This window comes from Arachis stenosperma, chromosome 9 (genome assembly GCF_014773155.1).
Source record: "Arachis stenosperma cultivar V10309 chromosome 9, arast.V10309.gnm1.PFL2, whole genome shotgun sequence".
Taxonomy (NCBI): domain Eukaryota; kingdom Viridiplantae; phylum Streptophyta; class Magnoliopsida; order Fabales; family Fabaceae; genus Arachis; species Arachis stenosperma.
The window spans coordinates 52,488,608-52,503,694 of record NC_080385.1 but is presented as its reverse complement, the minus strand read 5'-3'; the positions used below and the strand labels follow the sequence as shown (position 1 = coordinate 52,503,694).

The 15,087-nt window shown below is 30.3% G+C and overlaps 2 protein-coding genes across 4 annotated transcripts; both read right to left on the bottom strand.

Annotated features, from left to right (window-relative positions):
- Positions 1 to 415: 415 nt before the first annotated feature.
- Positions 416 to 2,235, bottom strand: LOC130951865 (uncharacterized). Of its 3 annotated transcripts, none has more exons than XM_057880610.1 (3): positions 2,084 to 2,235; positions 1,366 to 1,722; positions 416 to 697 (listed from the first exon to the last, which is right to left on the bottom strand). In XM_057880610.1, exons 1-3 carry the CDS (start codon positions 2,175 to 2,177, stop codon positions 558 to 560), a joined length of 591 nt encoding a protein of 196 aa, XP_057736593.1. In that variant the 5' UTR covers positions 2,178 to 2,235; the 3' UTR covers positions 416 to 557. The 3 variants fall into 3 exon arrangements, with proteins under 3 accessions (XP_057736593.1, XP_057736592.1, XP_057736591.1); XM_057880609.1 differs by having other exon boundaries at positions 416 to 694; positions 2,084 to 2,216; XM_057880608.1 differs by having other exon boundaries at positions 1,366 to 1,719; positions 2,084 to 2,216.
- Positions 2,236 to 13,800: 11,565 nt separating this feature from the next.
- LOC130949514 (secreted RxLR effector protein 161-like) lies at positions 13,801 to 14,463 on the bottom strand. Its single transcript, XM_057878208.1, has one exon. It carries the CDS (start codon positions 14,461 to 14,463, stop codon positions 13,801 to 13,803), a length of 663 nt encoding a protein of 220 aa, XP_057734191.1.
- Between the last annotated feature and the right edge of the window lie 624 nt (positions 14,464 to 15,087).

Below are 15,087 nucleotides of genomic sequence, written 5' to 3'. Positions count from 1 at the left end.
TTTTATTTTTTTGAAAATAATAATTTTTTTCATTCTTTAAGAAAAAAAATCCATATGTACATATTGTCACCATCATCATTTGTATTTGTTTGATATTTGCTAATGCTGGGTGTCGAAGATATGTTACTTAATTACATAAAGTTTTAGATAAAAAAATGTTAGGAGGTCGATATTTTTTATTAATATTAGTTATTATTTTCGGTCAACATTTTATTTTATATTATTAAGATTTAGAGTTTAGAATTTAATATTTAAATTTAGTGTTCGTCATATATTGGATAAGATAAATTTTATTTGTCTCGTATAATTCTTTTAATTTTTAGATAAATCCATAATTATAAATCCAGTTATTACGTCCGAGATACTAAAATTAAAATTTTAAGATTAAATTAAAATTATTATCAAATAAGCTTCATATATATTCAATAACTATAAAGACGAATGCTACACAATGGTACAATTTATTAGGGCATGTATAAATAGGTCATAAGATACGCCACATCGATATTATTATATATTTGGTTACATAAATATGCATATGATTGAATAGGTTGGTATTAGGTTGTTGTTTCCTCATCAATGTCTCCATATGCTTTACCGCCATATATCATGCTAGAAGTCTTTCTATTAACTTCTGAAGGTTCCATCATAAATTTACGATTTCTCGCCGCCATTCTTCTATTTTCAGGATTCTCTTCTGATTCAGCAATTTTATTTGTTACAATAATTAGAGGATTCAAGTTAAAAAATCTTGCGATAACAATATAACAAAAGTTTTGAACTTGCTTGATGCTTTAATTAAAATATGTAGCTTTTCGTTCCCTAAAATTCCATTATCAACCACTTATTAAGTCAATATATCACTAGAATATAAGACATTGGCTTTTCTAATAATAATGAATTTTTCATTAGTTTTGAAAAATATATAATTAAAATGATTTTCACAAATAATAGTTTAAACAAGTTATATAATTTTATAACGTTGTAAAATTGGCTAAAACGTATGCTAATAATATGATAAGATAGTCTTTGTATTATTCTTAAGAAAAAGTATAAGGGATCAAACTTTAGCTAGTCAATATTAGTTTTTCATTTGAAAAATTTATTTTTTGAAAAATTTAAGATTTATAATTTAAGATTTGGGATTAAGAACTTATGATTTAGAGTATAAAATTTAAGATAAATAAAATAATTTTAAAAACATTGATTGAAATTGGCTGAAAAAATTAATTCCCTAACATTACTCAATTTTGAATTATTCTCCTAATTAAGTTGTGTTTTTGAAACAAATTAGACCATTTATTGTCAAAAGTTTAAAGTACTTAGAGAAAATAGACATTAAAAGAGGGAAAAAAAAATCCTCACCAGTATCTCCGAAGTATGATGGATATTGATTGGCAGGATAGTAACTAGTTGAAGTATAAAGAGGGCTTGCTTCATTTTTTGGTGCCACAAACATAGAACTTGAAAATGGCCAAGGGAAATTTATACTACCACCCGGAAATTTAATACCTATCATTGTTTTGTCAAGTTGATAGTCACTGGGAGTATAGCCAACCAAAGGAGTAGTATAGTGACCCTTTTCAGCGTTAGGTACCAAAGAAGGATTAGCTTCTTGAAAGTAGTAATGGGGAAGATGATAACCAATTGAGCCACTTGTTGAACCATCTTCTAACTCATTAGGCCATGCAACGTTACTATGCGCTGGAATTCTCTCTTCTACTGAACAAAGGAAAAATGTCTTATAATTGCAATCATTTTTTAAAGGAGAAAGTGTGTTTTTTGTGTCTAATAAAGTTTGTAATTTTTTTTTTAAAATTGTCTTTAATATTTAATTTTATTTAATTACATTCCAAATATTTTTTATTTATGTCAAAATTATTAATGGACGTTAATTCTATTTAAAGCATTAAAAACAAAATTAAATAAATCAAACATTAGAAAAAAAATTAAATAAAATAAAATATTAGAATTATTTTTTAAAAGAATTATAAATATTAAGAACAAAAATATATTTTATTTTTATTAAATTAAAAATAAAATTCCTTACAAAAATTAAAAAAATAAAAAAAAGATTACTCACCATTATTTGATATTTTCTGAGTTAAAACCTGTATAAATAAGAGAAAAGTAAAAAGAAGAACAAATAAAAAACATGACATTGATGAGTTCTTCATGATAGAAGAAAGAAAGAAAAGATGACCTGTGAGAGTGTGGAATCCATTGAAGTAATTAGTCTCATATATATAGGTTGAGAACCCACAATAATAACTAACACAAAGATATTGTATTTTGAAGATGTTTAGCCACTTGGCTCTTACAAAAGCCAAAAGAACAAACTCTCATATACTATAGTAAAGGCAAGGTTTTGAAAACTAAATCCGTCATCAAATTATTTTAGTCATTAATTTATTAATTTATTAGTTTAATTAATTTAACTGTAATTTAATTAAAAAATTATTTTATAATAAAATAATAAATAAATATAATTATAATTTAATACAAATTTTAAAATATTTTTTAAATTTAAAATAATAAATAAAATATTATCAATTAAAATTTTAAAAAATTTAAAAAAATACAAATTTAAATCCAAATATAAAATATCAATATAAAAATATCATTAATCATCAAAATCCACAAAAATTTACTGTAAATTTACTGTATTTAAATCATTTTCACTTTTATTTCTACTTTTTAAGCAAAAGAATCAAAAGATGCAGCATAAATTAAAGACCACTACTATCACTTCTACTTTGATATAAATCAGCATCAATATCACTTAATAAAATACATATATTATCATTATGTTAAAAACTAACAAGATTATAATAAATTATCAGAAAATAAACCATAATACTTATGTAATAAGTCTTTCACATTACTAGAAAGATCAGGCTCTTTTTTTACAATTTTCATCATCCAAAAATCAACTAAATTGATGCTTTTATTATCAATTAGATCATATTGTATCTTTTACTTTTTTTTTTCTTTTTTTTCTAAAAAATTAAATACAATATAGGAAACAAATTTGTTTTCATAATATTTGCATATAAAATGATATGATATGAAATAAAATACATATTACTTGAATTTAAGACAAATTATAAGTAATATACACAATATTATTTAGTCTATCATGTTCCAATCTAATTTTTTTTGTATGAATTTGACAAAAAAAACTCTAATTTAGCCTATTAGCAAATACTTTTTGTTGATACTATTATCCATAACTAAAATCAATAAATTATATATCAACACATTCACAATCTAAGTACAGTTAAATCACAAAATAAAACAGCAAAAAAATAATATAAGTCAACAACAAATTACTAATCAATAATCACAAGACATTCAATAATCAATAATCAGTAAATTAGAATAATAAAACCACAACACACAAAACAACAACATAGCAAAATCAAAGCTAATCAATAATCAATAATCAGTAAATTAAAATAATAAATCACAATACAGTAACACACAAAACAATAGCATAGTAGGACTAAAGCTGATCAATAAGTAAGTAATCGTTCACCAAAAATTAAAAATACAACCACAAGCTTCGAAAGACAGAGCATAAGAAGGTAAAAATAAAAAAAAACGAAAAACAAGTTAAAAACAAACGATCGAGCCACTGACCTTCGAAGATGATGCTGACAAACCGTTAATTGATGGACGACACCGACCAAATGGCGGTGAGAAGATGCAAATGATGACGAGAAGATGAAGATGACGGATGGGCTGAGAGCTCACAGAAGAAGAGAATAGGGGTTGGAGACTTGGGGGCAGTAACTACAAGGACGAACATACAGCAGCCAAGCTCGATGGATGGACGACGAAAGTGGATCGAGAGAACAGCAGTGGCAATAGTTAAGGTTGGAGAAGGGAAGTGATTCAAAGTTCTACAGCTTGAGTCAGGTGAGAGATTAGAGTAGTGAGATGTGAACTTGTGAATAGAGCATAGTCGAGTTTTCTTTGTTTAACCATTAAAGCCAGAAACGATGCCCTTTTTTTCAAATCGACTGATTCTAATTTGATCTAACCGATCGATTTTCAATTGATTTAGCAATTCTCTATCAATTTTTAATTTAACAATTTTATATACTTAAACAAACTATTACATTATTGATTCATAGTTGAATTGGTCTGACTGACTGAGTGATTTAATCTAATTTTTAGAACCAGAAATAAAAATATTACTATTTCAACATCATTTGTTTCAGTAATATTTGTAAGTTTTATTGCGTGTTATGATAAACATGTATTCCTTCGATGATATTAGAGCCCAGGGTTTCTATTACATTGTCTTAATTTTATTATCAAATTAAAATTTTCATGTATTTCTTTCTTAGTTTCACTAGACATAAATTTTTTAATCTTCGTTGGTCAAAAGTGATTGACCAATTTTTAGTTTTGTCCAAAATAATTACTAAAAATTTTAATATTTGAAATTTCACTCGATAAATATAATAATTATTTTAAATATTTTAATTTTTTAGATTTTATTAAATAAATATAATAATTATTTAAAAAAAATTATATTAAAATATTAAGATTCAATAAATAATCCTACAAATCGATTTTTTAATTATTGAGTTCTATCATATAAATTAAATAATAATAAAAATTATAATTTAAAAAATTTTAAAAATATTTAAATTTTAAAATAACTACTATATTATTTAATGAAATTTAGATATTAAATTTTTTTTAAAATTTAAAAATCCATTCTTCTTCACTTTAAATTATTGATCTAATAAAAGTTTATTATATATGTCAGAAAACCATATATTCCAAAAATTTTGCTAATAAGAAGGAGTTGATGCCAAGTAAGATGCTATAAGTAACTCTTAGACATAGACATTTGGGTGTAACTAACTCATAATAGTTTTTAACTAATTGCATGTGCCTTATCCTAGCTACTTTTCAATTTTATAGACTTAAAGCCGAAAACTTGTAATTGAGCAAGCAAGTTATCTAAGGATATAAGTGGGAACCAATAACCTAAATGGTCTAATCAACCTTATCAACTCTAAATTGTACTAGGCACTTAGTAACCAGAAAAAAAAAAAAAAAATTCAATGTGAGTCAGCCGTAGTTGCTGGTGCCTAGAGTTTGAAAGATCGAGATTTAGACGGATCCAATTACGAATGATTCACATTGGATAATTTATTCTCTAAATTTGCCTTTAAAAAAATTGTTACAAAATTTTCATTTTTATTTTATTTTTTATCATTTATTTGTTCTTTTAATTTTTATGCTAAAATAATTACTCAAAACGGATTTTTTATTTTTATAAATAAAATAAATATAATAATTACCGAAATAAATAACTTAAAAAATATTTATCGATTTAAATTCTTCGGTTTTATTTCATTTACAGTGTAAACGAGATAAGATACGTTAACGGTCATGTGTTTATCTCGTTTACACTGTAAATGAAATACATGAAACTGTCATCTATTGGTATTCTCCACAAACATTTCCTATCCTTTCTCTGTCTGGTTCTTCTCAGGAAAACAAGACATCAATGGCCAGTAACAGTCCATATATAGTTGTACTTGTTTATCCCAATTGTTGTATGAGAAATGGCGACAATGGGGTGACATTTGAGTGTGAAGATCCGATATTGTTTCGCACTCAGCGTGTGAATACGTTGTCAGATTTGAAGAGTTTGATATTGAGCAAGTTCGGTGGTACAAAGGTGAGGGAGATCGGAAGCTAAGGGTGGTGTATAGGTTGCTGGCACCCGGCCCATGGGTAACGGCGTCTTCCGATTTTGACTATTCTGACTTCAAGGGGACGAACATGTGCGACTGATGTTCGACATTCATGGGAGGATCATGGTGGAGTAGGTAATGGAGCTTTCCGTCGAGGTGGGACATAGTGGTGGTGGGAGTTCCGTACACTCGACCTACGTACAGGACGACCGACCTCTCGCACTACTGCCCATTCATGTCGTCATTCCAGTGGATGAGGCAGAGGAGGGCGAGGAGGAGTCGGACGATGATTATGTGGCAGACAATGGGGACAATGACTCGTTCGATGGTGGGGATGATGATGAGTTTGTTCTGGAGACACATGCCCAAACTGTGGCACGCCATGTCCTGCCGCCACCTCACCCAATACCAGCACTATACCTCGAAGTCAGCCGCTCCGGCTTAACGCAACATCTCATTCAGTTGGTTGATGTCTCCGTCGTTCTCCGTTTGCCACGCCATCACCGTATTAGTCTAAAATAGGGTTGGAAAGGGTTAAAAGAAGGGAGAAAGAGGTTGACTAAGTCAAAATGGGACATGGAAGACCGCGCTGTAAACGACTTCTACTTATAGACACGAACATGACTTATCTTATTTACAGTGTAAACCAGATACACACGTGGTAGCTAATGTTTCTTATCTCGTTTACATTGTAACCGAAATACATAAAATGCCATCTCATTTATACTGTTAATAAAATAAGGCTAAAAAATTTAAAACAATAAATATATTTTAAATTATTTATTTTAGTAATTATTATATTTATTTTATTTATATAAATAAAAAATCCTACTCAAAACCTCGACCGATCCAATATTTTTTTTTAACTTACGAATCCAACCCAATTACATTATACCTAAATCTTCCGCGTTGATCAATTATTTAAGAAAATATTATTTAATAATATTTTAGAAGAAAACAAATCTAAAATAATGAAAAAAAAATTGACTCTTTTTAAAAAGAAAGGTTATAATTTTTTTTGGTTAGTCATATTTAATATTTGATACCTTCCAATTTTAAAATTCGCAGATCAAATCAAATCTGAACCCAAAAGGCCAAAAATATAAATATTTAATTTAACCTAATCTAAAATATGGAGTATAAATTATATTTAATCTGATCAGATTCGATCTACGTGCACCCATTAATTAAACTTTTAATTAAACTTTGGCCGATATTGTCAAACTCAAGTTATTATATATGCATATTTTTTAAAGGAATTCGTTATGTGTTGACAAATGTCATTCGGGTGGGTTTGTATGTATAATGTATATAGGTATATATAATAATTATATATAATGAGAATGAGAATAATAACTAGGATTAACCTGTAGGATGTGCGAGATGATAAAAATTTTTGTAAAATATATTTAATAAAGTAATAATAACTTTAAAAAATTTTAAGTACTTGTTTGTAATTTATATTTAATTTATACTTCTATGTAAGTATTACACATTATGTATAATTTTATAAATAAATATGTATATGGTATTTAGAACGTTGAACTATACAAAATAGATTAAAATTGACCCTTAAAATATCACACGAGTTGATTTGGTCTATAGAAGATTTAACACATCAATATCGTCCCGAGAGAATGTGACAATGATTTTTTTTTAAATAAATTCAATAAATATTTTATTTATCGAAATAAAAATTTTTAAATTTTTTTACAAAATTATATTTTATGTCTTATTTCATTTACATAGTAAACAAAATAATATTATGATGAATTCTATCCAATCTCCTCTAAAATAACATATAAGTTACTCTTCATAATGTGTCAAATTTTAATTGGTCATCATCTTAACTATAGTTAGATTATTTTGTAATTTATTATTTGAGATGGTAATGATATAATTTCTTAAAATATCAAAACGCTACTTTCGTCAATTGAAGAACCTTTCCACTCCTCTATTCTTTCTTCGTCACGTAGCTTCCGTCTTTCCAAACATCGCCGTCGCTGTCGTGACAAGAAGCGCCAACATCATCGTCATCATTTCTTAACTACGTCGTTAAATTCTCGTTGTCCGTAACTTTGGTGTCCTTCCCAATATAGTCAATGTTGACTTTATCGCTATTTCCTATCCTCTCACTTGATCCTTCTTTCCGCAGTTGATCACTCCTTGTCAACCTAATTAATGGTTAGTTTGATTATTAAATTTTTTTATTAAAAAAATATATTTTTATTTAATTACATGATAGAACATATATTCGTATAATATAATAAAATAAAATCTGTTCAGAGTACTTAGAAGTATAATTAAAATCAGGAACATATAAATATAATAATAAAATTTGTATTTTAAACAAGTAAACATATCTTTTATCATACATAAATTATTTAAAAAAAATAAATAGTTAAAATTAATAACACAAATTTAAAATGATAAAATCTAACTTTCTTTCAAGTATTTTTTATAGTATTTTTATTCTTTTAAATTTTAATTTATTAGTACTTCATTATTTACTTAATAATTAAACAAATTATTTTCATGAAAAATTATTTTTTGTATTATCTTAAAGAAGAGACCAATATAACAGATTAAAAAATAACGTAAAAATAATATTTTAAATAAAAAATAGTTAATATTAAAATTTTTAAATGTAAAAATAAATTGTATAAATATTTAAGAGATAAATATAAAATACATGCCTAAAATAAATAAAACAGACAAAAATAATTTTTTATTTCTCAAGAGTACTTCTATTTATATGTTTTATTTATTTTAGATATGTATTTTATATTTATCTCTTAAATATTTATACAATTTATTTTTGTATTTAAAAATTTTAATATTAAATATAATTTTTATTTAAAATATTATTTTTACGTTATTTTTTTAAACTGTTATATTAGTCTCCTTTTTAAGATAATACAAAAAATAATTTTTCATAAAAATAATTTGTTTAATCATTAATTAAATAATAAAGTACTAAAAAATAAAAAATTAAAGGAATAAAATATTATAAAAAATATGGTAAGAAAGTTAGATTTTATCATTTTAAAATTTTGTTATTAATTCTAACAATTTATTTAATTTTTTTAAATAATTTATGTATGATAACAGATATATTTACTTATTTAGAGTACAAATTTTACTATTATATTTATATGTTCATGATTTTAATTATATTTTAAATACTCTACATAGATTTATTTTATTATATTATATTATATTTTACATATGAATATATGTTACATAGATTTATTTTATTATATTATATTTTACATATGAATATATGTTCTATTATGTAATTAAATAAAGATATATTTTTTAATAAAAAATTTAATAACCAAACTAACCATTAATTATGTTAGTAAAGAGTGATCCACATTACAAAGAAGAATCGAGTGAGAAGACAGGAGATAGCGATGACATCGGCGCTAGCTATACTAGAAAGGACGGGAATTCAACGACCTAGTTAAGGAATGATGCACTCAAGAAAGAGAGATTGCGTGAGAGGGCAGTAGATGACGACGACGTCAGCGCTTCTTATCATGACGGCGACGACGATGCTTGAAAGGATCGAAGCTACGCGATGAAGAAAGAATTGAGGAATATAATAGAAATGTGCTTCAATTAATGAACGTGAGATTTTGATATTTTAAGAAATTATATCATTACCATCTCAAATAATAAATTACAAAATAATCAACTATGGTTAAGATAATGACTAATTAAAATTTAACACATCATGAAGGGTAACTTACATGTTATTTTAGAGGGATTGGGTAGCATTCATCTAATATTATACGTGTTTCGTTGATACCGTAAATAAAATAAAACTGACCTGCAAAGACATGTATATATCATTTATAGTATATATAGACGAAATATGTGTAATATTATTTCATTTACACTTTAAACAAAATACGTAAAAAATTATGACGTGTAAATGAGATACGTTATTGATGGTTGTAGTTGAACTTGAAAAGGGGGGTTGAATCAAGTTGGCTTAAAACTTAAAGTTTCAGACTCTGTTAATCTGTTGCTTTGAGTTGCAGGAGATTATTTGAAATTATCTCATACGCAGAACATAAAAGAGCAGGGAAGAGAAAATGAAGACCAGCATGTATCCTGGTTCGGATTCTTTGTGCCATGAATCCTACATCCAGTCTCCACCACAAACCATGGTGAATATTTCACTAATCATTCACAGATTACATACACCAATACTATTGAATTTTTCTCTAATTCAACTAGTATCTACCCCGTAAACTTTCATCACCAAAAGCTTAGCTTTCCATAGTGCTGACCCAACTAGGAAGGGGAATCTACCAGATTCAATTTCCCCAAGTGCTAACCCAACTTGGTAAGGGGAACTAATCCTAGTTCATAAACCCAAAATACATCAGAAATTAGTGGCTATTTTGCATCACTCTTGCCTTTTCTCTCTCGGCTTTTGAACCTCACATAATTGCCTTTTCTCAAAACAGAAAATAACGCAAGACAGCCATAACACAAAGATCAAAATTAAGCTTGAGTAGAAGAAAAATATTCCAGCTCTGTTTTAGAGATGGTGCTCTGAGTGTGTGTTCTCCCCTTTCTTGTCTTGAAATGGTGGAGTGAAGCTTGTTATATATCTTCAACTTTGGCTTCATTGTAGCTTATCCTTGTGCTTGTCCTTGCTGCCCGTTGGAACTGGCACAGCTAGCAAGTTATCCTTCTTTATCATGCTCCACTACCTTTGCTGCTGGATGAGGAGCTCGACCACTACCTCTGCTGTCCTTGGTGTTTCTTTCTTCCTTAGCATGCTCTTCTTTTTCATTATGCTCTATTTCTCTGCTGCTGCAGGTTTGTGTTTTGCTCAACCACGATCCCTGTATTTCTCTGCTAATAACCTTGGATTAGTGGAGATGTCCTTGTGTCCTTGGAGTGGTGGAAGTGTGCCAACTGTCCTTCTTGCTTTATTATACCAACACTTGTCCTTTTTCTTATTTCAGCTGTTCTTTAGCAAAACATATAAACATTTGATTTCTGAACGGTGCCACAAGTAAGAGCTTTTGGCTTTTTTATATTGCTGAAGCACTTTGCTAGACTTGGACTGAAGCAATGTGGACTTGGACATTTGGGCCTGCATCACTAACACTCACATTAAACAATATTGGGCTTTCCACCCAAAACAATGTTTGTCATTATAACTTAACCCAAAATCAAACTAGGCTCAATAATCTCTCCTTTGATGACAAACATGATAACATAGGGAAATTAAAACTAATTTGAATGAGTTAAGAACACTTCCCTTTGATGACATTTAGATTGTGAGTAGCTCCCCCTCAATGCTAGCATTTCTCCCCCTTGATCATGGCTTACATCTTTACCTGAACAAATCTTGAAAACAACCAAGACCAAAATTTTCAAGCAATATAGTACTAATAACACAGAGCAATTAACACTAAGCATTGATACACAACACAGAACAAAATGAGTTAATTAGCACCACAAAGCATCATTGTTCTTAACAATCACTATTAACCCCTAAGCCAAAACTAACATTCACTTTCTTTTCTCCCCCTTTTGTCATCAAGGGAGGAAAGGAAAAAATCTGCATAAAATTTGTTAGTGGCTGGTGCATATAGTTTAAGTAGCAGAGTAGTTAAGGTCTTTATGGTCATCTAGAAACTTAAACAAGTTCAAAAAAATTAAACTAAGTCATAATCACAGATGAGATAAAAGGAACTAGGCATCAGAGTTGGATTCATCAGAGGTTCCATCGTCCTCCCCCTCATTGTCAGAAGTTGTGATCCCAACCTCGATATCCTCCACAAAGTCTCTCAGAATCCGAATTCTTCTTTTGGTCTTTTTGAGAGTATTTTCCTCCAAAACTTGGATCCTTTTGCGCTCAGCACCATGATGGAGAAGAAGATCTGTCAGATTGAGGAATTCTTCAATCACATGCTTCATAATGCGTGTCATGGTCCTGACTGTAGTGGAGTGGATGGGGGAATCAGAGGATCCTCATCAACAGAGAGAACATCAGTGCTGTCATTAGTTCGGCAACGCCTGGGAGCTGTTTTCTTTACTGCACCACCCCCTTTGATATATGAGTTACAATCTTTTACAATTTCAGCCCCAAAATCAACATTATAATATTGAAAAATTTTTGTAAGAAGCATGCCATAGGGTAATGCATTTTTGGTACTAACACAAGCATACATATGTCTCACCAGCAAGTAAGCAAAAGAAATGGGGATTTTTGAAAGCAGTGCATACAAAATCAGTGTGTCACAAAATGAAACACGTTGAAAAGAGCCGCTCTGAGATGAGATGATATGATTTACAATCTGATACAACTGGGCACGGACTGGACCAAGAGACTTATGAGTAGGAGTGTTACCTTCCAGTAGAGGGATATTGATGCAGACAGTACTTAGGGCATCAAAGTAAGAGACATTGAGCGTTTTGTCCCACTTACCAGAGGTGTAGACATCAGGTCCTCGGTCCTGGTAGTCTAAGGCTTTACCTAAGTGATATTTGTCAAGAATGATCACTTTTCCTTTAACAAAAGAAGCGATTCTCCCTTCTTTGTAGGACATGTTGCTATAGAACTGTTTGACCAAATCAGGGTAAATTTTTTCTTTGATGGACAGTATGGGTGTCCAACCTTGACATGCAAACAATGGGGTAAAGTTCAGACTTTTCTTACGGAGTTTGTCTAGATTGACAAGCTTAGAGGGACAGAGAGTATGCTTGTAAACATCTTTGCAGAAAAATAGGTAGTTCATAAGAGATTGAAAATGGCGACGATCATAAGACTCATCAGAAAAATCAGCATAAAAGGACTTGTAAGCAATAGGATTTGAGAGTCTAAGTTCAGCAACAGGACGAAGATGAAAGTGAATGACTGTACTGCGAGTGTGGCGAGGCTGAGTGGGGGGAATCTCTTCATCTTCATGAAGAGGCCTCTTTCCTCTGGAAGAGCTGGGTTTTGATGAACTAGGCTGAGAGGTGTTTGGCGGAGGAGGAGGAGGAGGAGAAGGGCGAGGAGCAACGCTAGGGCGGCGAGCAGTGGTCTTAGTACGGGCCATATCGGAAGAAGGGTTTTGTGGTGATGGAGGTGAGGAATGAGGAGGTGATTTTGAGGGAGATGAGTGTGTGCGATCAGAACGGTAGGTGCCACTATGGGAGCCTCTGTAGGCAGCTCTCTTCTTTCGTGCCATATTTATAGAGCACTGGTTCGGAGAAGATGAAAGAGTGGAAAGAGTAGTGTGAATGGATGCATGTAATGGGAAGTTAATATAGGCTGGAGAAGTGTAAAGGTTGCACCTTGAAAAGATAAAAAACCAAACTTTGAAAATGCTTTGAAAGTTACAGCTGTAACCTTCGTACGTTTGAAATGAAAAGCAAACCTGAGAAAAAAATTCTTTTTTTTTTGTTTTAAAAAAAATGCAATTGAAATGAAGCCCAAAACAAACTAATTGCAAATACCAAAAATTTTGAGACTGTAAAAAAAATTTAAGTAAACCGAGTGGTCTAAAAAAATTGAAATTGAATTTAAGCCAAAAAAATTTTCCAAGTCAAAAAAATGAAAAAGCCCCAAGTTTTCAATAAAGAATAGCCCATAGTTCTAGATACTGCTTTAGCATTGAACGTCCATCATGTATTATGTTCAGATATGAATTCGGTAGCTTCATAGTGACCCAATATAATGAAGGTTACTCATCATCTGCCAAAGAAAAAATCTTACTGCGATTTATGAGACACAACACAAAAAATCTCATTAGCGGAGTCATTAAGAAAACAAAGATGAAGCAAGAATGCCCAATTTAGTTCGTAGCTTGCAGAACCTTTCCTCTATCAAAGGTTTGGTGAAAATATCTGCTAGCTGACCTTCAGAGTTAACAAACTGAATTTCCAAATTTTCATTTTGCACATGTTCTCTTATAGAATGAAATCGAACTTCAATGTGCTTTGTTCTTGAGTGCAAAACAGGATTTTTGAAAATATTAATAGCACTCATGTTGTCACAAAATAATGGAATATTAGAGACATTCAGTTTATAATCAGCTAGTTGAGTTTTCAGCCATAATAATTAAGAACAACAAGAGGAGGCTGCAATATACTCAGCTTCGGCTGTTGAAAGTGCCACCGTAGCTTGCTTCTTGCTAGACCAAACAATGAGAGATTTTCCAAGAAAGCAGCACATGCCACTTGTAATTTTTCTATTAATTCTGTCCCCAGAAAAATTTGCATCACAGAAACCCACTAATTGAAAAGAATCAGTCTTAGGAAACCATAACCCATAATCAGTGGTACCAAGTACATATCGGATGATCCTTTTGACAGCAGAGAGATGGGACTGCTTAGACTTTGATTGAAACCTTGAGCAAACTCCAACACTTTGGATGATATCAGGCCTTGAGGAGGTTAGATACATTAAGGATCCAATCATCCCTCTATAGCGTGTCTCATCAACATCTCTACCATGTTCATCCTTATCAAGCTTGATATTAGGATGCATAGGAGTTTCCATTGGCTTAGCACAGTCCAACCCAAATTTTTTGACAAGTTCTTTTGCATATTTTTCTTGATGGATGAAGATGCCTTCTGCAGTTTGCTTGATTTGCAAGCCTAGAAAGAAATTGAGCTCTCTCATCATGCTCATATCAAATTTATTAGTCATAAGCTTAGCAAAATCTGCATACAAATCCTCATTAGCCAAACCAAATATAATATCATCAACATAAACTTGCATAAGAATAAAATGATCATGATAGTTCCTAATAAATAAAGTGGTGTCAGTGGCTCCTCTTTGAAAGTTATTTTTCAATAAAAATGAGCTAAGCCTTTCATTCCAAGCTCTAGGAGCTTATCTTAAACCATATAAGGCTTTAGCTAGTTTGAAAACATGGTTAGAAAAATGTTTGTTTTCAAACCCAGGTGGTTGAGCCACATAAACCTCTCTATCTATTATGCCATTGAGGAAAGCACACTTTACGTCCATTTGAAATAGCTTGAAACCACAGTGAGCAGTAGAGGTGTGCATGGTTCAGTTTTTCTATAAACTGAACTGAAACTGCACTAAACCATTTTAAATGGTTTAAAAACTGAACCAAACTGTTTTGTCACATATGAAACTGGTTCTAAACCAGTTTATAATACAGTGCACTAGTTTAAACCAGTTCATAAAAATAAAACTGGTTTTAATTAAAAAAACCAGTTTTAAACTGGTTTATAGGCTAAAACTAGTTTTCACACTCTCCATCTTTCTTTCCCTCTCTCTCCCCACTCTCTCTCTCCCCTCTCACTCTCTCTCCCCTCTCTCTCTCTCCTCTCTCTCTCTCTCTCTCTCTCTCTCTCCTTTTCCTCTTTTGCTCAC